Source organism: Drosophila gunungcola, unplaced genomic scaffold (assembly GCF_025200985.1).
Source record: "Drosophila gunungcola strain Sukarami unplaced genomic scaffold, Dgunungcola_SK_2 000001F, whole genome shotgun sequence".
In the NCBI taxonomy this organism is placed as follows: Eukaryota; Metazoa; Arthropoda; class Insecta; order Diptera; family Drosophilidae; genus Drosophila; species Drosophila gunungcola.
The window spans coordinates 19,690,542-19,711,118 of record NW_026453197.1 but is presented as its reverse complement, the minus strand read 5'-3'; the positions used below and the strand labels follow the sequence as shown (position 1 = coordinate 19,711,118).

At 44.1% G+C, this 20,577-nt stretch overlaps 5 protein-coding genes across 10 annotated transcripts; 1 reads left to right on the top strand and 4 right to left on the bottom strand.

Moving 5' to 3' along the window:
* Nucleotides 1–759: 759 nt before the first annotated feature.
* Nucleotides 760–3,517, bottom strand: LOC128261519 (uncharacterized). 2 transcript variants are annotated; one of them, XM_052995253.1, is made up of 3 exons: nucleotides 2,936–3,517; nucleotides 2,417–2,874; nucleotides 760–2,005 (listed from the first exon to the last, which is right to left on the bottom strand). In XM_052995253.1, exons 1-3 carry the CDS (start codon nucleotides 3,088–3,090, stop codon nucleotides 783–785), a joined length of 1,836 nt encoding a protein of 611 aa, XP_052851213.1. In that variant the 5' UTR covers nucleotides 3,091–3,517; the 3' UTR covers nucleotides 760–782. The 2 variants fall into 2 exon arrangements, with proteins under 2 accessions (XP_052851213.1, XP_052851214.1); XM_052995254.1 differs by having other exon boundaries at nucleotides 2,492–2,874; nucleotides 2,936–3,516.
* A 1,215-nt stretch (nucleotides 3,518–4,732) lies between these two features.
* On the bottom strand, nucleotides 4,733–11,109 carry LOC128261368 (transmembrane protein 94). Its single transcript, XM_052995034.1, is given in 10 exon segments — nucleotides 4,733–5,190; nucleotides 5,258–5,504; nucleotides 5,567–5,741; nucleotides 5,943–8,060; nucleotides 8,352–8,448; nucleotides 9,160–9,277; nucleotides 9,341–9,473; nucleotides 9,475–10,056; nucleotides 10,124–10,757; nucleotides 10,827–11,109. Coding segments are annotated over 10 exon segments (4,317 nt in total). The 5' UTR covers nucleotides 10,967–11,109; the 3' UTR covers nucleotides 4,733–5,117.
* Nucleotides 11,110–11,504: 395 nt separating this feature from the next.
* On the bottom strand, nucleotides 11,505–12,854 carry LOC128263465 (E3 ubiquitin-protein ligase RFWD3-like). Of its 5 annotated transcripts, none has more exons than XM_052998522.1 (3): nucleotides 12,775–12,854; nucleotides 12,667–12,708; nucleotides 11,505–12,601 (listed from the first exon to the last, which is right to left on the bottom strand). In XM_052998522.1, the coding sequence occupies exon 3, from the start codon at nucleotides 12,585–12,587 to the stop codon at nucleotides 11,802–11,804; it is 786 nt and encodes a 261-aa protein (XP_052854482.1). In that variant the 5' UTR covers nucleotides 12,588–12,601; nucleotides 12,667–12,708; nucleotides 12,775–12,854; the 3' UTR covers nucleotides 11,505–11,801. The 5 variants fall into 5 exon arrangements, with proteins under 5 accessions (XP_052854482.1, XP_052854481.1, XP_052854483.1 ...); XM_052998521.1 differs by having other exon boundaries at nucleotides 12,671–12,708; XM_052998523.1 differs by having other exon boundaries at nucleotides 11,505–12,573; nucleotides 12,671–12,708.
* Nucleotides 12,855–12,870: 16 nt separating this feature from the next.
* On the top strand, nucleotides 12,871–14,045 carry LOC128263466 (protein YIPF6). Its single transcript, XM_052998524.1, has 5 exons — nucleotides 12,871–12,984; nucleotides 13,047–13,260; nucleotides 13,335–13,500; nucleotides 13,557–13,714; nucleotides 13,801–14,045. The coding sequence occupies exons 1-5, from the start codon at nucleotides 12,967–12,969 to the stop codon at nucleotides 13,911–13,913; spliced, it is 669 nt and encodes a 222-aa protein (XP_052854484.1). The 5' UTR covers nucleotides 12,871–12,966; the 3' UTR covers nucleotides 13,914–14,045.
* Nucleotides 14,005–20,145, bottom strand: LOC128263464 (uncharacterized). Its single transcript, XM_052998518.1, has 5 exons — nucleotides 19,651–20,145; nucleotides 16,750–17,290; nucleotides 15,468–16,360; nucleotides 14,402–15,023; nucleotides 14,005–14,327 (listed from the first exon to the last, which is right to left on the bottom strand). Exons 1-5 carry the CDS (start codon nucleotides 19,782–19,784, stop codon nucleotides 14,088–14,090), a joined length of 2,430 nt encoding a protein of 809 aa, XP_052854478.1. The 5' UTR covers nucleotides 19,785–20,145; the 3' UTR covers nucleotides 14,005–14,087.
* Nucleotides 20,146–20,577: the final 432 nt, after the last annotated feature.

Here is a 20,577-nt window from a genome sequence, read left to right as displayed (position 1 = left end):
TCTCTAAAGTTTTGTGGCTAAAGTCTTTAAAATTCTGCATTTAAATTTTGTTTTAATATTTTGAGCTGTTGTTTTTACGAAATAACTCCTTAATAAATTTCCGAAAAGTATAGTCCCAGAAATGTGACCAAAAACCTACAGTGTTAATTCTATAACTTTTCTTTTAAGCATCCGATTTTGAAGTGGTATGTCTTTAAAGTATTGGGGCTTAGTGCTCTAAAAATCTGCGTTTAAAACTTGGTTTGTAATTTCGGGTCGATTTTTGGTTATTTTTATGATGTTACCCTTTCTTAATTTCCGAAAAAATCGTCTTTGCAGAAAAGTGACCTAAAACCTGCAGTTTTAAATCCATAACTTAGCTTTCAGTCGTTCGATTTCAAAGTGGTATATCTTTAAAGTCGTGTGGCTTAAGTCTCTAAAACTCTGCATTTAATTTTTTTTTTTAATATTGAGTTGTTATTTTTACGATATAATCACTTAATTAATTTCCAAAAAATATCATTTCATAAAATCACCAAAAACCTGCAGTTCTAAATCTATAACTTTTCTTTTAAGCATCCGTTTTTGAAGTGGTATGTCTTTAAACTCTTGTGGCTAAGTGCTCTAAAAATCTGCGTTTAAAACTTGGTTTGTAATTTCGGGTCGATTTTTGGTTATTTTTATGATGTAACCCCTTTCTTAATTTCCGAATAAATCGTCTTTGCAGAAAATTTTAAATCTCCTTGTTGGTTTTGTATAAAATTAAGTTTTTATTAGCCATTAAGTGTTTGGTAGAGTCCTTTTCAGTTCAAGTACTTGTGCCTAAAGCTATCGATGTGTTGCAGCACCCGAACGGTCATCTCGTTTATGTACTCATCGCGACCCTGATCGCTGAAGGGATCGGGATCGGGTGCACTGCGTCGCGAGACGTAGTGATTGGGGAGGTTGACCTTGTGCCGGCCGATGGACTTGATGATGAGCCACAGAATGTAGAAGCTGAACCACACGGTGAAGTACAGCGGGATGTACCAGAGTTTGCGGCCGATGTAGAAGTAGCTATACTTCTTCACACGTGGTTCTGGTGGCGGTGGCGGGGGTGGTGGTGGTTCAGTGGGTGGCGGGGGAGGTGGTGGTGGTGGCGGAGGGGGAGGAGGAGGTGGTGGGTGGTGCACATGATGGTGATGGTGCGGATGATCATCGTAGATCACATCCGGATAGGAGTCATCCGGATACGAGGGCTGGTAATCAAAGTGGCTGGGAAAGTGATCATGGTGGTGATCATGGTGACCATGGTGATCTGGCTCCGAATCATGATCATGATCCTCTGGCTTGGGAGCCGCCGACTCCGGGTGAGCTTCCAGCCAACCAGGTGGTGGAGTAGGATATTCCATACTAGGATCGTATTTGTGATCGTCATTGGATTGGGCACCATCATTGTGAAGAGCTGGCAGGGGACCATCATCGCCACCACCCATATCTCCTCCATCTGCAGGGGCACCCATATCACCACCATCTCCAGGAGCACCGGCATCCTTGCCATCCTGATCCTGATCCTTGGCGGGAATATTATCCATGGCACTGGCGGGCAGCACACCAATCACATCATCGTTTCCCGGATCATCATCTGCCGCAGGAGATGGACTTGGCATACTGGCTGCCGTATCTTTATCGCCATTACCATTATTATTGGCCACTGGACCCGGGTACTTGTAACCCGGAAAAGAGGGTCCCGGATAGGAGTAGCCAGCGTTGCTCAATCCCCCGGATGCAGGTGGCAGATAGCTCGTCACCGTATCCGATGGCACAGCCGCCTTGGGATCCTGCGACGGCGATGGATACTTGGTGTTCAGTGGCGGAAAGGAGTAGGCATCGCCTGGGGCCACATAGGAATTCACGGAATTCGACCCGGAGGCCACCTTGCCATCCTGTCCATGCGAATGGTCGTGACTGTGATCGTGGTTGTGGCTGTGGCCCTTGAACAAACCAGCGGCTGTTCCTTCGCCAGGAGTGAAGCGATCGCTGAATCCTGAGTATTACACAAAATTAAATAAATATAAAATTGTTAAAAAAAGAAAAATAGATGAATCGAATGAAAGCATGCTTACAAAAGGAGCTAATAAAAATATAATGATAAAATTTTACATATTTAGGGTGGACTATGGGGTAACCAGAAGCTTAAATCTTTAAAAATGTACAATTCTTAGATAGCCATTAAAGGGTTTTTTTTTTTAAATTAGACTTTGGGGTCACCAAGTAAATATTTCTTTAAATATTTATTTTGTTACGAAAAGAATGCCTCCTTATATATAAATGTTAAACTTTTAGATAGTCATTTAGGGGATTTTTAAGATTCAGACTTTGGGGTCACCAAATAACTATTTCTCAAAGAATTTTGTTTGTTAACCAGAACCCTTAAATATGTATGTGATTATGATACCTTTTTTGTAGATGGGCCTCGAAGCCTTATATCGAGATGGATTTCGTGAGGATGAGGAGTAGTAAGATGGACTACCTTGTGGATAAACACGTGTCTTTGAGGGTCGTGGATTGTACTGCTGTGGTTTGCCGCCCCTCAGCAAAGGAGTAATCAGTTGGCCAAAAGGATACGCCGTTCTGTAGTCCACGGCTCGTCCTGTGGAGGCTCCTTCTATAACTGGCTCAGCTGGTTGCTCCTCGGACACGGGAGCAGGATTGGGAGCAGGAGCAGGACTAGGAGCAGGTTCAGGTTGAGGATCACTTGATTTCTCAGCTTGTGAAGCGACCAAGGGGGTCACAAACACCGGCGTACTAGTTGTTCCCTCGGCTTGGTGGTTATAGGGAATAGGAGGCAGCGATGTCGAAGATGTAGAGTAAGGAGCTCCAGTGGTGGACACCACATTCTCACTGGAGTTGAAGCTGTTTGGACAAGGATGGTCAGGAAGCTGGAGCAGCAATCCTCAAGCACTGTTAGACTTACGTTTTCGGGAATATCAAATCCGTATTGAGAGCCTTAAATATACGAGGTCCTTGTTCGTTTCCGGCTCCATTGCCATTAAGCAAAACCTGAGAGTAGGCTTCAATTTGTACAGAGGCAAAGAAAAGTCCCAGACACAACAGCAATGCCCACCGCATCCTTTTAAATATTTTGTATCCTTATTTCGTTTCAGAACACTTTCTCAATATTTTGTATCCACACCAATCACTGAATATCCTTTTTGGGGGCTACGATTTCGACATATCCGCTGGAGGTTCGTTTCGCGTCGCGAGAAATTGTCGAATACAAGGCAGCACTTGTCTGCCCATTGGTTTTATTCAACTGGAGTTCGTGATTTCGTTTTTTCATGACCCAGATTCCGGGCAAAAGGTGCTACTAGAAGTGATCCATATACCAAAGATCTTTATGCCGAACGGGCAGAACAGCACTTTCATTTCGTCGACGTCGCAGGTGCTAATCAATTGTTACTCCACATTTCGGATACCATCTTCCGTTATGTGTTCCCGACTTCTTGGGATCTAGACGATTAGTATCTATATATGTAGGGTGGAATGTAACTAGACTCCCAATCTATGCCTATGTGTCTATATGGTCTGTGGCGTGTGGCTCTAATTTTGCAACTTATTAGTAAGATATCGTATAACCAAGACATGTGTTTTCTATTGTCTTTCTATTTAGTGAGTGAAATGTTGAAAGAAACTAGAGAATTAAAATATAGCAAACATTAAAATAATAAGAAACATATGGGACCCCATCACTATGATATATTTAATTTAGTGTGTTTCATTTGGTTCAGATACAATTATTTTTGTTGATCTAATTCCAATTATTATATTAAGTACTTTAACCAACCATTCGAATAATCTACATTTTAATGTATTATTTTCATAAAAAAAAATAAAACTGAATTTCGGCTATAACATTGTAACACAAAAAAATATGTATATGTTCAGTGGAAGGCCACATATAATATTTATATTTTATACAAAATATATTTTCATTTGTTTTAATTAGTTCAGATAAACTTTTCCTTTTTTTGTTAATTCTTCTCAAAATTGGAATCATTTTAATAACTATTCAAAATATTGTACCCTCTATAAAAACATTTTACACATTACAAAACTTAAGAACTTATTAGAAATAAAATAAATTTTAGATATTAGAAAAATAAAAACCTTAAGAAGTATCACTTATGTGGGTTGCCACAAATATGATATATCAAATTTGATTTAATTTGATTAGAACACACGAGCATAGTTAATCTTAAACTACCTATACTTCTAAGTTTGTTATAATTATTTAATTATAAAAATTGGTTCAGGTTCTATAGTATATATAATTATACTTACAGTTCTATTATTATTTTCGTATTTTTTACTTTCAACACATGAATGAAAAATTCAAAGAATTTAATTTGGGCGCCTTAAAGGTGCTAATTAATAACGTGCCAATCGTTTGAACATACCTCTTCGAACTTCTACAAACCAAAACCATGCGTAACCCAAATGAAACGATTTCTAGTTCAAAGTAAAGACAATAATATTTGTTTCCTTAGTTTCCTTGCCATGGCCAAGAAATGGAGATGGAGATGTGGGTCAGTAACTGCCGCACTTGCTACAGCGTGCCTCTTCCAATTAGCAACTATTCAGGCGTGGTATATACATATATGTACGTGCTATATGTTCACAACTCAATTTTGAGAACCAGTTCTGGGCATGCCACTTTCCCAATGGGACCACCATTCAAAATGCCTTCAACTTTTACTTGTTTAAAGATGGATTTTCAGTTTTATCATACATACATATATTTCATACATTAATTGCAAGTCTTTTAAATGTTAGTACACAAAGTTATCTCTCATTGAAACAAGGAACTCGAAACAAACCGTTTTAGAAACAAGAATAACAAATGTGTTGTCGCAAAACTAAAATAAACACGTGGAAGTACAAATGGTGGGTAAAATAACTTTGGCCGATTCTAAAAACAAAGTCAAACAAACGGCTTTGAAATACCCCAATGGTTAGTCTGTAATGTATCGTATCGTTAAAGTAATAAGAAATAGCGTGTGTTGAGTGGTGGTGTTATTTACAGCCTTGGCACTAAGTACATGTGTGTAACATTGGCGTCTTTTCGTTTCGTTTGGTCTTAGTCTTAGCCGTGATTCTCAGAAGGGCGAGTTCATGCCCAATTTGGTGCCAAAGTCAAGACGCGCACGACGCTGATAGCGCGCATTGACCCTAAAATGGAGAAAAATGAATTTAATTAATAGTTAAATCATAGAAAGAAATCATAGTTAACACCCACTTGTTCTCCTGGAACTTTGCTAGCTCACTGACAAACATGCTCAGCAAACATCCGCCAAACAAGACCAACATGGCCACCCACAATTTGGGCAACTGTTCGTCGAAATCCTCCAAAAGCAATTGCACAAAACATGTTACACCATGGAAGAGGACCAACAATAAGCAGGTAATGGCCCAAATTCGATTGGTAAATGGATTTCGCTGCCAGAGCGCATGATCACGATGCACAAATGTAAAGGATATAAAAACTGAAAGCATACAAATCAGTTTAACAAGAGTTCCTTAACCGTAGTATGTTAAGTATATTCACCAAAGTGTAGTATGATCCCCAGCAAGGCACAGCTTCGAGCGAAATAAAGAAATTGGTAGAAGTCCTCATCGTCATCATCATCGTCAGCTTCGAAATCTAATGCAATTGTATCTTCAGTAGCTTCTGTGGCAGGGTTTAGTCTTGGCTCAGATAAAAACATCCAGTAGGAAACGAGCTGAAATATTTTTAAAATTTGTATATATTGTTTATGGGGCCATGCACTAGTAGCAGCGCAAAAAACTACTAAACTTTTTATTATATTCGATTTTTTGTAATCGCTTATTTCAATTAATTATTATTACTATTTTTTTATTTGTAGATCGAATCTTTAAATCGAAGTACGTATTGCATACTCTACTCCCTTTTCAAAACTCACCATGGTTGCGACCAGAACGATGAACTTGCAGCCGTAGCACCACATGACAAAGGCAAAAGCGCGCGAATCGTAGTCGGTCTGCTTTTTGCTGGTGGCCCTGTTCATGATCTTGGGATCGACGTCGATGTGGGCGAGGGAGATGGCTATTAGCGGCACCGGCACGCACATCAGATAGATGGCAAGCAGCGGGGTGAGGAGCGGCGGCAAGGAGAGGCACGCGCACAGCACGTTTAGGATGGAGATGGAGCCGGCGCAGCAGGCCCAGTACTGGATGCAGTTCCACAATCCCAGCGAGAAGCGTCGTGACAGCTCAATTATGGCCACCAGCGAAAGCGGGTCGTCGCGACAGACGGCAATGGAGCAGGGCAGTGAGTTCAGAAGCCGACTGAGATACAACGGTGAGATGGTGTGCGCCGGCGTCTGCATGGCGCATCCCTGCAGACCCGACTCCAGCAGCTCCTCCGCATCGTTGTTGCCCTTGGCCTTGCCCTTCGACTGGCGCTGCCACAGCAGCTTGTTGTGCTGAATATTGGATTCCGTGTAGGCATCTACATCCTGGCACACCTGCGGATACAGTGGCTCCACAGCTATACTGCAATCCGCCTGCAGAAAAATATCCGCATTGGCATTGCTAGCCGAGCTGCCCAGGCAGACGACTATCTCCCCGTAGGACTGCATGATGTCCAGCATTTGGCGCGTGGCCTCCGCCGAACAGTCTGTGAAGAGGGAGACCTGCAGCGGTACATTGTCCACCTGCTCCAAATGCGGCCTGATGTTCTCAATGCCTCGCGGCAACTTGGCCCTGTTGGACATGTCGAAGTTGATGGGTGCACTCTGATCCGTGCTCTCGGTGAGTGTGCTCAGCGAGCGGCAGTTTTCATCCATGGCCGAGTCCAGCGAATGACGCTGCTGCTTGTGCTTGCCAGGATCGGTTTCCGCCTCCAGTTCGGTTTCCCTCGGTTGCTTACTCTTCGGAGAGCTCTCCTGCGAGCTGTCCTTGCTGCCCTCGTTGTCCGGCGAAGAGGCCGCGTCACTGTTGAGCGGATTACACTCATCCGGATTGGAAATGGCACCAGGAGCTGAGGAGCTCAGCGTTTTCGAGGACTCCAGATTGTTTGGTGGCCCCAGAAGGTAACTTTTCTCAGGGCCATCACCTATAATATCAGTGGTTTTAGCAGCGGTTATGGTTTCGAATTCGTTTGCGGTTGTGGATGCTGGTGCTGGGGGCGATATGTACATGACTCTGGCACTGGGATGATGGCTCATGTTCTCATGGTCTGTTGTGGCTATGGCAGTGGTTGGGGTTGTAACTTGGACTTTACCAATATGTTCCGGCGGCAACTCCTTGGCTGCCTTGGCAGTGGCGCTGCGATCCTTCTCGTTCTCCGTCTCCGGTTCGCTTAGCAGCGATATGTGGCAGTTCCAGCCGGACTCCAGGCCCATCTTTTCGGAGAAGACCCGCGAGCGCAGTTCGTTCTCCTTGCTGAAGTGCACAAAGCGAATGCAGGCCCGCTCCAGATGCTCGACCAGCCGAACAATGTCGTTTTGTGCCTGATACTGCATCGTGACCATGCCGATGAACACCTGGTGGCACTGCATCTCGAAGCAGCCCTCCACATCGTTGCACTCCTCGTCCTTGCTCTCCGAGAAAAGCAACGAATCCGTGCTGATGCTGTGGCTCAACTTCACATGATGGCCGCCCTGGAAGTCGCAGTGCGTCTTGTCCACATGCTGCATGCGCAGCTTCGACTCCGGCGGCAACTCCAGATACAGACACTCACCTCCGCTCCGCTGGGGGCCACTCAGTGCCCCATGGATTCCGTGCCGCAGGGGACGATAGGCGAAGGCCGTGCAGTAGGAGGTCAACGCACTGCGCTGGTAAAAGTCCAGTGCCCTTTTCCGATCCTGTGCGGACAGCGGGCGCAGGTCTATGCCATCCCAAAAGTCGTCGCAGCAGTCCAAAATGATATCAGCCGTTCCCTGGGTGAAGAGCGACAGATAGCCTCCTGGATTCTCGCGCATCACCACGGACAGGGAGTGCGGAAACGGAACCTTCACCTTGGTGGACAGCTGCAGCTGCCGGGCGAAGCGAATGTCCCTGCGTACCACATCTGGTTGCTGGGAAAATAAGAAGATTTTAATAATTATAATGATTTTATTGAGTTTTATTACATTAGATTACCTATAGTGCGATGAAAATTTAAAAAAAAAAATTCCTAATTCACTTTAGAAAATCTTATGAAAGACACTAAAAGTCTTCGTTTATCTGGACATTGAATATAAATAAAAATAAAAAAAAAAAAAACAAATAAAAGAAAATTATTTCAATCCAACTTTTTTGTAAATATTTTTTTTTTGTTTCTTATTTTAAATGCTGATTTTTATATATTTTCAATATTCGATACTTACCAAATGCCGGTAGCTGGCCAGTTGACCTTCCAGCGCGAAGCGATCGGTGGCATGGTCGGTGAATCCGATCTGCTTGGCCAATTCGCACAGGCAGCGTCTGGTGGTGGAGAGCAACCGATTAGAACTGGTTCCCACTGCCGCTGGATGCGGTGGCGGTGGCGGTGCGTGAGCATGCAGGCAAGCGTGATGGACAGCGGTGGGCGGGAATGGGAATGGCAATCGGTACGGGGCAGTGGTGACTATATTTAAGCGTTCTTGAACGTTTGTTACTCAAAATAGCATGCCAATGGGGATGGGGATACGAGTACAAACAAAATAAAATGGGCAAAGTAGTATAATAAATACAAGCTTTATGTGTGTCGACATGGCAGTTAGTTTTAAGGCTCGAATGAGTTATGTGGGAAATTATAGAGCAAAACGATTAGGGAATAGCGAGCTATTGGAAATCAAAAATACTTTTTGTTCTTACGCTTGTAATTTTTAAATCATTACCAATCGCTTGTGTTTGTTTGTTTGGTTTTTGTGAGGGAAGAAGAATCGTCCAATTGGATTCAAAAATCAAAAATACCCAAAGCAAAGACTAATTTGATCGGGCTGGCTTTGGATGCATTGGTATATGCAATACCATTTTTGGAGAAAATCATTAGACTATATAAATAGTTGATTTGCGGTCAATATTGCATTGACCGCATATATATATATATATAAATATGTGATTTGGTTAGACAGAAACTAACGATGAGTATGGCAATGAACTACGTACCCATGCAAAAAGCTTTTACTCGACTCAATGAGTGCATACGCATACCGATTAGTCACGGGCACCAAATCTTTGTCGAGCATGGCCACGGCGGTGACATGGCCGCAGAATTGTGCATAATGCTCGTGTGTGAGCGGCGAACAGGTGTTTAGCAGAATGGCCAGGCCTGGAATAGTTTACAATACGTTTACTTATGATTACTAATCTAAATTTAAGTTTTTGGTATCACCCAGTGGCTTCAGGGACTTGATGTGCGCCTTCCATTCGTGATCGTCGAACTCCAGACGGAACGGGCAGTGCTGGTCGTGCGTTAGGTCCAGCACTTCGGCCACTATGCCCCGCTCCTTGTGATCCTCATCCACATTCCGGCACATCGTCGCTTTCGCTCTGCGACGATGACTGACTGCCCGCTCCATCCTCGCGCGCCTCCTCGTCGGTGTTGTGCAGAAAGAATACCTTTTCGGCAGTGGGATTGGGCCACGACAGGATGCCCTTCTTGTCCACGCAGCAGAGCGCCGAAATGGAGCCCAGCACCTGTACCAAATTGGCTGAGCGCGGCAACAGTTCACTATCGCCGCGCCACAACTGCATCCAGATGCGGAAGACATTGGAGCGAAGCAGGGACACATTTTGGTAGTCATACGAAGGCGTGTCCAGATCCTCCTCGAACGATTTGCTTGTGCTCTTCTCCAGCGAAGCCTGTGGGGTTTTCAGAAAGCACTGAAGCCTCGCAATGCCCCACAGATTCATGGATATCCACATGAGCGGAAAGATCAGGGGGAGAAGAGGTATAATAGCCGCCGCCGGGGATTCGATGAGCACGAAGCGCCAGTTGTGTTTCTCGTCGGTGGGCAGGCCATAGCCATGGAGTCGCAGTAAGCCCGAGATGAGCGTGATAACCAGGGCACTGATGAAGCCCCACTGCTGTATGTACTTGGTGACCAGCTGTGGACGTAACACGGTAGTGATAAGAAGGGGTTTTAATTGGTATTTCCAAGGGAGATCTCCTCACCAGATAGCGCTGCTGATTGTAGATGGTGGGCGGTCGCTTCAGGGATTGCTTCAAGCAAACCGTGAGGTTGTCCAGGTAGGGTGTGCCTTCCAGGCAGCACACAAGATCGGGCAGTGGCGGCCGGGCCACTGGCTTCACGGGAGGATCGCCATGCGGCGCTGCGCCATAGATTTCGTTGGCCGCAAAGAATTTGTTCGATTCCAGTTCGTGACAGGGACCGGGAGAAATGTGACCCGGCCGTAGAACAATATGATCTCCGCGCACAAGCAAAGCCCAGGGCAGATTGACAATCTTGCCATCACGATAGGTCCACTGCAGCGAAACGCAGGGCGACATGGGATTGCTCAGGTGTGGATAATTAGCTGGCTGCCAATCATCGCTGAAATGCTGCTCCGCCAGTTGCAGTTCCGCCATGGCATGTCGTGTTTTCCGGAAGATCTCCGTGCGCCGCAGGTTGTTCTCCCGCACCACGACGAAAAGATCGAGGGTCAGGATGGCCAGGAGGCACAGAGCCGGCCACAACATGCCCGTGATGAGGAGTGCTCCGCTGGCCAGCAAACTGGCTCCAATGGAAAGCCATCCCAGTGGGCTGTCGTAACGCTTCACAAATGCCGCCCGCAACTTTCGATAGGAGCTGTGTGTACACGGCATTTGCCTATTATCAGTACAAATCTGTAGATATACATACATAGATATAATTTACCTTTCCGTGCCGTATTGCCGCTCGTGTTCGTGGAGCACCCTTTCAATCTCCTCATGCAGACGCCGCAGCGCCACTTTGGTGGTCAATCCCCGCTGCTGGTGCTCCGGACTCGTCCGCTTTTCCGCACTTGCCGCGGCCATTTTCCTCTCGACTTGCTCCTGCGCGGCTGCAGTTCCAGAATTTACGTCCGCCTACAGCATAGTTTACCAAACTTTGCTTCTGTTTAGTTTTGGTTTCGCCGATAAAGTGTTTGCAACAGTTCTATGCGCAGTGCGGTCACACTAGAACAGAGATGCCCATTTTAGCTGGCTTCAAGACACATCTATCTATTCTAGCTATGTTTTGTTTTTGTTTGTTTTTAAATCTTTAGGTTGTTTGTTAAACTAAACTAAATAAATATTTATATTTTCACATTAACTTCTTGCGAACTGTGTCGTTTGAAGACTCAGATAATCCCCTTTTATAATTAAAAAAATTTTGATACGCAAACAAAGAAAAAAGAAAGTCTTAACATTTATGTTGTTGCGACTAAAAAAGATATATTATGTTGTTGCTTAAGCATTCTTAAAAAAATAAGAATATATTCATTAACTTTGTTTTTCGCATAATTTTATTTGGTTTCAGATAAAACTATTTTTTATGATTTGGTTTTCTTTTGGTTCTATATTGATGCATAAACCAATAAACAAGCCTGCCCAAATATTCCTGTTTTGGCTGGCGCCAAAATTCAAGAATTTCAAAGTGATTCAAAACTAAGAATTTACATATAAACTTATTCATAGCTTTCGATTAAAAAAAAGCTGACAAGGCATTTTGTGAGATGAAAACAATATTCCAAGAATTCTATATGTAAACAAAGCAATGTTTAAATTCCTGTGTTGTATGCATTTTTCTTGAGTAGCGTACATATGTAGTTCAAAAACGAAAAAAAATAAGAACTCATAGTTAAAGGTAATAACAATAAAATATTTGAAACTAGTATTGGGAACACTGCGTTGGGTTCGGCATGATATGACGACCGAAGATATAGCGAAGATCCTGGGCATATGCCGTCTGTCTGCAAATCGGGCAGTCAGTACTTCTCATTAGGTAAGCTCGAATGCAAGAATCCCCGAAGAGATGTCCACATCTCAGAGAGACGACCCGATGGTCTCCACTTGCATCCCAGGCCACCAGGCAGATGGAACAGGTTATGCTGTCCAAGTTGTTCTCCTCCAGACTCTGCTTCTGTGCCTCCATTTGCTGCAGATGCATTTGCTCCTGAGCTTCGAGATTCTTCAGCAATTCGAGGCGCATTTGTTCCTTTTGGGAGATTTGCAGCTGGGACTCCGAAATGATGACCTGCATCGAGCGGATCTGCTCCTTCAGCTTGGCCACGATTCCATTTAACTGGCTATCCTTCTCCTCCAACTGCAATATCATGCCATCCCGCTCAATCGTGAGTTGTTCCTTCTGCGAATTGGCGAACTGAAAGTCATAGGTAACCTTTTCAAGGGCCTTCTGGAGTTCCTGGTTATCCTGATTTCCATCCCTGAGCAGTTCCCTTAGTTGATCCAGCTCCTGGGTAAGCTTTTGATTCTGGGAATCGACGGATAGCACGTGCATTTGCAGATCCGTATGATCCATGTCGGTTTCCCGGAAAAAAAGCTTGCTCCATTGTAATAACCATTCAAATTGTTCCGCGTCGAAGGCATTATCAAGATCTAAGGAATGTTGGAGCATTGGCATCAAATTTTTAGGTGAGGACCTGTAATAATCCATAATTCCGCTTTTTTCTGAAATTTTTTTTTTGGTGAATCCCTTTTTTTTATTTGTAAGTTCTGGGAAATTAGATATGTACATACGAAAGTGTTGACAAAACTTTTTATTTCAGCGCACAATCCTAGAAATCAAAACTATTTGATATTAAATTATTAATATATTAGACTTTCACTAAAAACGATTTTACCTATTATCCAGTTAAGTATTAATTTTCAATAAACAATTCTCACCAATCACACCGTAAGTCTGGCGGCAAAAGCAGTTATCGATTACTTGGAATTAAGTGGCAAACAGGGAACGGTCACACTTTGGACTAGCTGGCGAACTTATCGATAAATACGTATGTAATGTAAACGTATTATTTACGAGATAAAAAGCCATGGATTCCAAACTAGACGTGAGTAAGCATTGTTAAAAACCTATAATTTGTTATATTGGGTTTATTTTGTGGCACTCTAGATGTTTGAGGACGTGAACACGTCGCCGTCTTTGGAGGGCGACATGTCAATTCCGGGCAAAAGGACCACAACCGCAACGAATGCAAGTGGAGTGCCGGATTACAACACCTTGGACGAACCTATCCGGGAAACTGTTTTGCGGGACATCCGTGCCGTGGGCATCAAGTTCTACCATGTACTGTATCCCAAGGAGAAGTCCAGTCTGCTGCGGGATTGTACGTCATCAGTTGCTTACTGATCTGCATTCGTAGGCAGTTTGCTAATTGTGTGTTTGTGTTTACTTTTTAAGGGGACCTTTGGGGTCCGCTGGTGCTGTGCACCTTCATGGCCACCATTCTGCAGGGATCCTCCGACAGCATGTCCGACAATGGGCCCGAGTTCGCCCAGGTCTTCGTCATCGTCTGGATAGGAGCGGCCATAGTCACACTCAATTCCAAGCTGCTAGGCGGCAATATGTCAGTTGATCCACTCTCCAAATTGGTTTAGTAACTAATAAGATATATGTTTTCAGCTCATTCTTCCAATCCGTCTGTGTGCTGGGCTATTGCCTCACACCAGTGGCCATTTCCCTGATTGTGTGCCGGGTTATCCTGCTGTCCAGTCAGACGAGTCTTGCCTTCTTTCTGCGCTTCGTGACCACCACCATGGGCTTTGCCTGGGCCACCTACGGTAAGAATAATCTACTCCAGAATGCACCATGGGTAAAAATCACGAAATGGGTGGAAAAGCCAATTAATTACGCTCTTGCCTTGCAGCCTCCTTTATTTTCCTGGGCCAGAGTCAGCCGCCACATCGCAAACCCTTGGCCGTCTATCCCATCTTTCTGTTCTTCTTCATCATCTCGTGGCTGGTCTTGTCCCATAATTAAAACCACTTAGTGTGACTAGTTTGTAAAGGAAAAGAAAACAGTGCACGTTCCATAGCGTAACCAAAAACATTTAAGCGAAATCAATTGTACATTTTCTTTAAGCTACAATTCCGTTTTGTTTATTCTTAAAAATCTTACAAATAATCTGAGTTACGAGGTTGCCGATATATGGGATCACACCTCCAGATTGTTGGCCGAGGAGGAGACCTCCAGGGACATCTGCATCTGGACGCCATCGCCTTTGGTGGGCCTGTAGGTCAGCGAATTGGCGCGCGCCTTGCGCCCCATGAAGTGCCGTTCCACCCATTTCAGCAGCGTGTACACGGAGTCGGTGGAGGGCAGTCGGTGATCCGCAGCGGTCTTCACAATGTCCGAGGAGGTCACCCGGAAAGTTCGCGCCATTCCCTTGAGAGCCTGATTGGGAAACAAACAGAAACCATTTGAGAAAATCCCAGCTGGATGAAAGGAATCCCTGATCAAACACATACCACCATGGCATCCTCGTCTGTCAGATCATCGCCGACATAGATAATCTTGATGCGTTCGTTCCAGTCCACGCCGAAGGATGTGCGCAGGATGTAGATGGAGGCGCGACCCTTGTTCCACTGGACAGGCGGACGTGCCTCCAGGGCGCAATGCGCCTCGGTGGCCTTGAAGCCGTACTTCTCGATCAAGGAGCGCGCCTTGTCCACCATGGCACCCCTCAGATGGTTGGGCGTCTCGCGGTAGTGGAACGTCAGCAGTGCTCCCTTGTTCTCCACCCAGGCGCCATCGCGGCACACGGAATCCTGGAGAGCCTTCAGCAGATCGCTGACCTTCTTCTCGTACTCAATGGGCATGGGATGCACGAACTTGCTGCCGTCCGGATGAAGAATCTCCAGGCCGTGATTCCCAGCATAGGTGATGCCCTCGATGCCGACCATCTTCTTCACATTGTCCACATTACGACCCGAGATGACGGCCACATAGACGTCGGAATGGTTGGACAGCTTGTAGAGCACATTCTTGATCTCCGGCGAGAGCGTGGCCAGATCCGGATGAGGGGCAATGGGCGCCAGGGTGCCGTCGTAGTCCAGCAGCAGGGCCAACTTGTGGTTGTAGCCGATGTATCTGGGAAAGGAATTTTAAGGATTAATTTATAATTTAAAAACAAAACAAGAAGTACCGCTATTAGATAGCCCTGACTCAGCTATGTCGATTGCTTACTCAGGTTCAGGTAAATGAATTGTTCAGGTAAATTTGTTATTTAACTAGAAAAAAAAACTTTACTCAGTTAAAGAATTTCAAAATAATTATGCCCCCAGAAATCAGTGGAGGTTAAGGTGGCGCCATCTGCAGGGTCAGCACCAGAAGCTAAGCGGGAGTTGTTTTGCTCTCTTCCGCTCTCTCAAATATCTTTTATTCCATTTTATAAATATGAAATGACGTCATAATTCAAAATTTCCTAATAACTTCTAAAATAAAGGTGCGATTTGGATAATTTTTGGTGTGCCGATAGATATTGGCCGAATAAACATTTAGCGTCAATTAGCTAAGGTTATATCAAATACTCACTTCAGTAAGTAGTCATCGAAGTCGTCCACGGAGACCGGTTGCATGATGGTGGTGCCCACATCGTCCATCTCCAAAGCGCCCACCGCCTTCAGGAAGCAGCGCATCCAGTGGCTGACATCGCACTCGGCCTCCCGCCGGCGCAGACGTGCCATCCGCAGCACTCGCTCGTCCTCGGGCATGGTCAACGCCCGGTGGATCACCTCCGCGGCCTCATTCACCTCGTACGGATTGCAGAGCAGCGCCTCATGCATCATCTCGCCGGCTCCGGCGAAGGGCGAGATGACCAGGACGCCGGGCACCTCGTTGATCTGGCAGGCCACGAACTCCTTGGCCACCAGGTTCATGCCATCCCGAAGGGGCGTCACTAGACACACGGCCGCATCCCGGTACAAGGCGGCCAGCTCATCCTGGCTGACATAGTCGTAGATGTAGCGAATGGGCGCCCAGTTGGCGGTGGTGAAGCGACCATTGATGCGGCCCACCAGCTGGTCCACCTCCTCCTTCAGCTCCCGATACTCCTTGACGTCCGTTCGCGAGGGCACAGAGATCTGCAGCAGGCTGACCTTCTCCTTGTGCTGCGGATACTTCAGCAGCAGGGCCTCGAAGGCCATCAGGCGATGGACCAGGCCCTTGGTGTAGTCCAGTCGGTCCACGCCCAGGATGATCTGCATCTTGGAGGTCTTCAGCACCTTGGGCGCCGTGGTGGCCAGGTTGACGAAACGCTCGTAGGGAATGCCGATGGGCAGCGGACGGACGCGCACTGTGCGACCGCCGTGCTCCACCAGCAGGTTGTTCCTGTCCACGCGGCAGCCCAGACTGCGCTGGCAGCAGTCCACGAAGTTCAGGCAGTAGTCCTGGATGTGGAAGCCCACCAGATCGCAGCCCAACATGCCCTGAAAACGGGAGGGTAAGTGAGTTATTCATGATCTTCTAGGAACTAAGTTAAAGCTACAAAAAGGGGGCTACAAAAATCACTCAAGTTTTGCATTGACTTATAAAAGTGTCTGAAGGTATGCAACAATAAATTTTGAGTCCTCGAGTCCTAAGCTTTCGTGCCAAATAACCACGCTCTATTTTTCACTGCATACTTTAAGACATCTTTCAAAGCTTCTTTATTTGGTGACCTCAATCTTTCTGACCATTTTCTCCTGTTTCCCCCTTTATAAAAGGGAGTTATTTCCTGGCATATTAAGTGATGTAAAGCCTTTTTTGCAATATTATTTTAAATTTGGTGACCTCAATGGTTCTCTTTTGATTACCCCCTTATAGAAGCTCTACTCACCTGCAGGATTTCATCGGACCAGGGCAGCAGACGGAAGATGTCCCACGGCGGGAAGGGGATGTGCAGGAAGAAGGCCAGTCGACATGGCAGGTTCTTCTCCTCGGCATGCTCCCTCACCCAGTTGGCGGCCAGCATGAGATGGTAGTCGTGGATCCACACAATCGGAGGACTCTTCTCGCTGCCCTCGTTCTTGGCCAGACACTTCTCCAGTGCCTCGATGGTCCGCACCGCAAAGTGCTTGTTCACGGTCACATAGTCGTGCCAGTGCTCACCTCCAAAGTTGGCACGTCCCGGCATCGAGTGGAACAGGGGCCAGAAGATCTTGTTGCAGCATCCATTGTAGTAGCTGTCGAAGATCTTGGAGTCGATGTTCACAGACACCACCTGATCCGACTTGAGCCCAGCCGTGGGTGTCTGGTCATTGGGATTCGACTCGGGTATCGCCTCGTTGGGATCCTTCAAATGGATTCCCGACCAGCCCACCCAGAGGCCACTGCCCTTAATAACCACCGGACACACTGCCGTCACCAGGCCACCAGCACTGAAAAACAGAGTAAGTTCCTATGAATATCTATGAACTATGAAGGATATTTTAGAAAAGTAACAATTAAATAAAGATTAAATATTAATTTTCTTAAGTTTAGTTCTTAAAAAGGTGTTTTGTAATTTAAGATATCTGTTTTTTTCAAGAACTCAAAATTTAATCAAGTTTAAGATAAATCACATAACACATAGATTAAGCTATTAAGTCGCATTTTAAAGTGATATATAAAATTACAATCAATCATTTATGTGAACTTAGATAGAATCTTTTCGTTTTATGATGTTAACCCTTATAAAATTAAAAAAACAAATTCTTTATGCATTATTAAATATATTCTGTTAATGGTTAAAAATTTATTTTTCAGTAATGTTTATAAATGTTACTTAATATAGACTTTTCTAAAAATATTAAAGTGCTAGTACTCTAAAATATTTTTCTTTATAATATATTTAATAAACTTTGTTAATTTTTACTAAAGATGCATACTTAAAAATATATTATTTGATCCTACAACCAAGTTTATATCAATATATACACCCATATTCAACATAATACGTAAACAGTGTAATGTAAACGTGCTGGTCTTCTTCTCCGACGGATGAAAGACGTAATCAGGTGTACCAGAGGCACTGGACCGGACGGAATCTACGATCGTGTGAGTGTTGGTGAGGACCCAGCCCATTTTGTGCAGAGTGCATGACACCCGGGCACTGATAAGATTGAGGCCCATTAAGGCGGAGATTGTAAACAAGCTCTGGATGATGGGGCTCTGGTCAGTGGTCCAGCTGGAAACCTCCGAGAGAATCTTCCGGAGCCAAAGAGGCCCTAAGAAAAGCCATTCCTGGCATAGGTCGGACACAAAACGAGGCAATCGCATTCACGTGACTCTGGGTTTCAGTGTCAGGTTCACTGGTTTCGCCACCACTGGACAACGGCCTTATTATAACGCCTCTGGAACTCGAATTGACCCTTTTACCAGACACATCGCAAAGGGTCAAAAACGCGTAACGAACCTCGCTGATAAGACTAAAAACCGCCATCATTACGAGTATTATTGAATTTGTTTTCTAAATCAAAGCCCAGACTCCGCTTCTCACTCTGTGTGTGTTTTGCACTGATAAGATTTGAAAACCCAACGGAGATCAAGATGAACCGTGCTACACCGAGAGAAAAACATGCTGAATTCTAATATTTACACTTTAAAGTAAATGTTTATGATACGGATTTACCGCCGAATATTTGTCTATAATTAGAGTGTAACACCCTAAATGGAACTATATTTTGAATATAGAAATATTTCATTTTTTTAAAGAAAAATCTTTAAGTGTAACATTTTTATATTAGATAGCCATATGTTTATAAATAAATTAGTAAGTTTGAATTTTTTTTTAAGTAGTTTATGCTTAAACCAATTAAGTTACATTATGCCGTATTTCTCGAGGTGTATAGGTATAGCGCATAGTTGGATCTAAAATTGTTGGATGGGGGGCTTGGAATTGAGGGTCATTTATTGGGTGGCGTTGGCTGTCAGGCGGCTTATCTTCTATGCAAATTGCTCTCGAGGATCGAACTGGGTTACTTGGGGATTTTCGGGAGTGCGAAAAACATGGAAATTTGCCTTGGCTCCCAAATACGGACAATTGATAAGCCGCCTACTTACGAAACCATCATCGAATAATGCCGTATTATTTGATTCTTATGACAAATCAAAAATTTCCTTTGTTCGTGATTGATTTAATATTTAGGTTGATTAAAGAAATGAGAGAGTTGTTATTAAAGTACAATTCTCCAAGAACTACTATAAGAATTTATAGATATTTTTGTTTGCTTTTATTGTTCAAGATCACTTTTTGTTTTCCACCTAATTTTTTTATATGAAAATATTTTTAAATATTAAATATATATTTATATTATGGGATTATTTTTTTTTAAGAAACTAAAGCTAGTACTAAAAAGTACTTAAATTTGCTTTTAGTTTTTAAGACAAGATAGCTTTTAGTTTTTTTAACTACAATTTTTTTCTAACTACTTTACATTTTAAAAATAAAGGTATTTGGGTTGTATAATTGTTTAAAGATCACTTTTGGTTTCTTTGCTGATTATTAAAATATGAAAATATTTTTTTTTGAACTCAATTCTTCTGATTATGTAATGTATAGTAAACAGGTATTGTTTTTTAAAGCAATTTTAATGTATTAAACATATTAAAGATTACATAAGTCACAATTTTAGCTATAAAACTCAGCGTAAACGTAATAATTTTTATCAAAAACCTTTTTATTTGAACTCCTAATAGCAAACATTATATTTTTTAGCATACACATTTCTGAACACTTTTGAATATCCCACCCACTCACCTGGCTCTGCGTTCCAGCTCATCAGTTTTGGGATTCCGGATCAGCACAAATGGCAGCCGATTGGAAACCACGATGAGACTCGCCTTGGTGGATGGTTCCCCGGCGTTGGTAACGATGATCTCCGTGTCGGGCATTCTGATATTTTTTATTTGCAAACTCAGCTAAGGACTTGAAGTAGCTTTTGGACTTGATAAAAAAACTTCGCTTTTGGGTGAGTACAAACGAATTTAGCACATAATTTTTGGCCAGAACCGATGCGAATGCTCGCGGATGTGTCTTATCACTGTGTGGTTCTTCCGTTGCCGAAATTGCAAATTTCAAATTGCAAATTTCAAATTTCAAATTCGCTGATGGAAGACTCGAACCCTCTTATCGCTTCTCTCCAGATGCAATTTCGTAGGTGGAAATCAGAGGTTTTCCTGGCTGCGTTGCGAGTTGAGAGCCAGCAGCTCCGTACCCTGCCGAAAATAGACAAGCACTAAGCCAACTAGCCGCTCAAGTCGCACTTTTCTGCTAAAATTGAATGCCTGTGAAATCTCTTGGGTTCCACAGTCCACGTTTGATGTCTCTCCGTCCGGCTTATCAGAAAATCGTCCAGCTTCCAGTTTCACCCGCTGATACGCTTACGATTACTGATTTTTCAACGGAGAGTGTTGCTCCTGTCCTGGCTACATGGACATACTATACACTCAAGTCCTTGAAAATGGGGTTGGAGGTCATGGTTTTCCCTATGATCTTTCGGATCCACAGCTTACACAGTTTGCCAGCTAGTTTTCTAGAATTAACTGGCCGCGCCTGGTATTATCAGCTCGGCAAGATTTCACGGCAACCTCCCATCGCAGATCACCGCCCCATTCACTACACCCAGAGAAAAACCCCGTAGTAAAATTAAACAGTAAATGAAAAACATGATAATGTCATAATTAA

Bases quoted from the DNA above. Each gene is read 5' to 3' on its own strand.
- LOC128261519 (XM_052995253.1), bottom strand. From the start codon at position 3,090: ATGCGGTGGGCATTGCTGTTGTGTCTGGGACTTTTCTTTGCCTCTGTA. The intron at 2,875-2,935 runs GTAAGTCTAACA...TTGTCCAAACAG, and splicing joins GATTTGATATTCCCGAAAAC to CTTCAACTCCAGTGAGAATG. The intron at 2,006-2,416 runs GTATCATAATCA...TGTAATACTCAG, and splicing joins GAGGCCCATCTACAAAAAAG to GATTCAGCGATCGCTTCACT.
- LOC128263466 (XM_052998524.1), top strand. The intron at 13,261-13,334 runs GTACGTCATCAG...TTACTTTTTAAG, and splicing joins GTCCAGTCTGCTGCGGGATT to GGGACCTTTGGGGTCCGCTG. The intron at 13,715-13,800 runs GTAAGAATAATC...CTTGCCTTGCAG, and splicing joins CTTTGCCTGGGCCACCTACG to CCTCCTTTATTTTCCTGGGC.
- LOC128263465 (XM_052998519.1), bottom strand. From the start codon at position 12,668: ATGTACATATCTAATTTCCCAGAACTTACAAATAAAAAAAAGGGATTC.
- LOC128263464 (XM_052998518.1), bottom strand. From the start codon at position 19,784: ATGCCCGACACGGAGATCATCGTTACCAACGCCGGGGAACCATCCACC. The intron at 16,361-16,749 runs GTGAGTAGAGCT...TCCCGTTTTCAG, and splicing joins GGTCCGATGAAATCCTGCAG to GGCATGTTGGGCTGCGATCT. The intron at 14,328-14,401 runs GTATGTGTTTGA...TTTCCCAATCAG, and splicing joins CAGACGAGGATGCCATGGTG to GCTCTCAAGGGAATGGCGCG.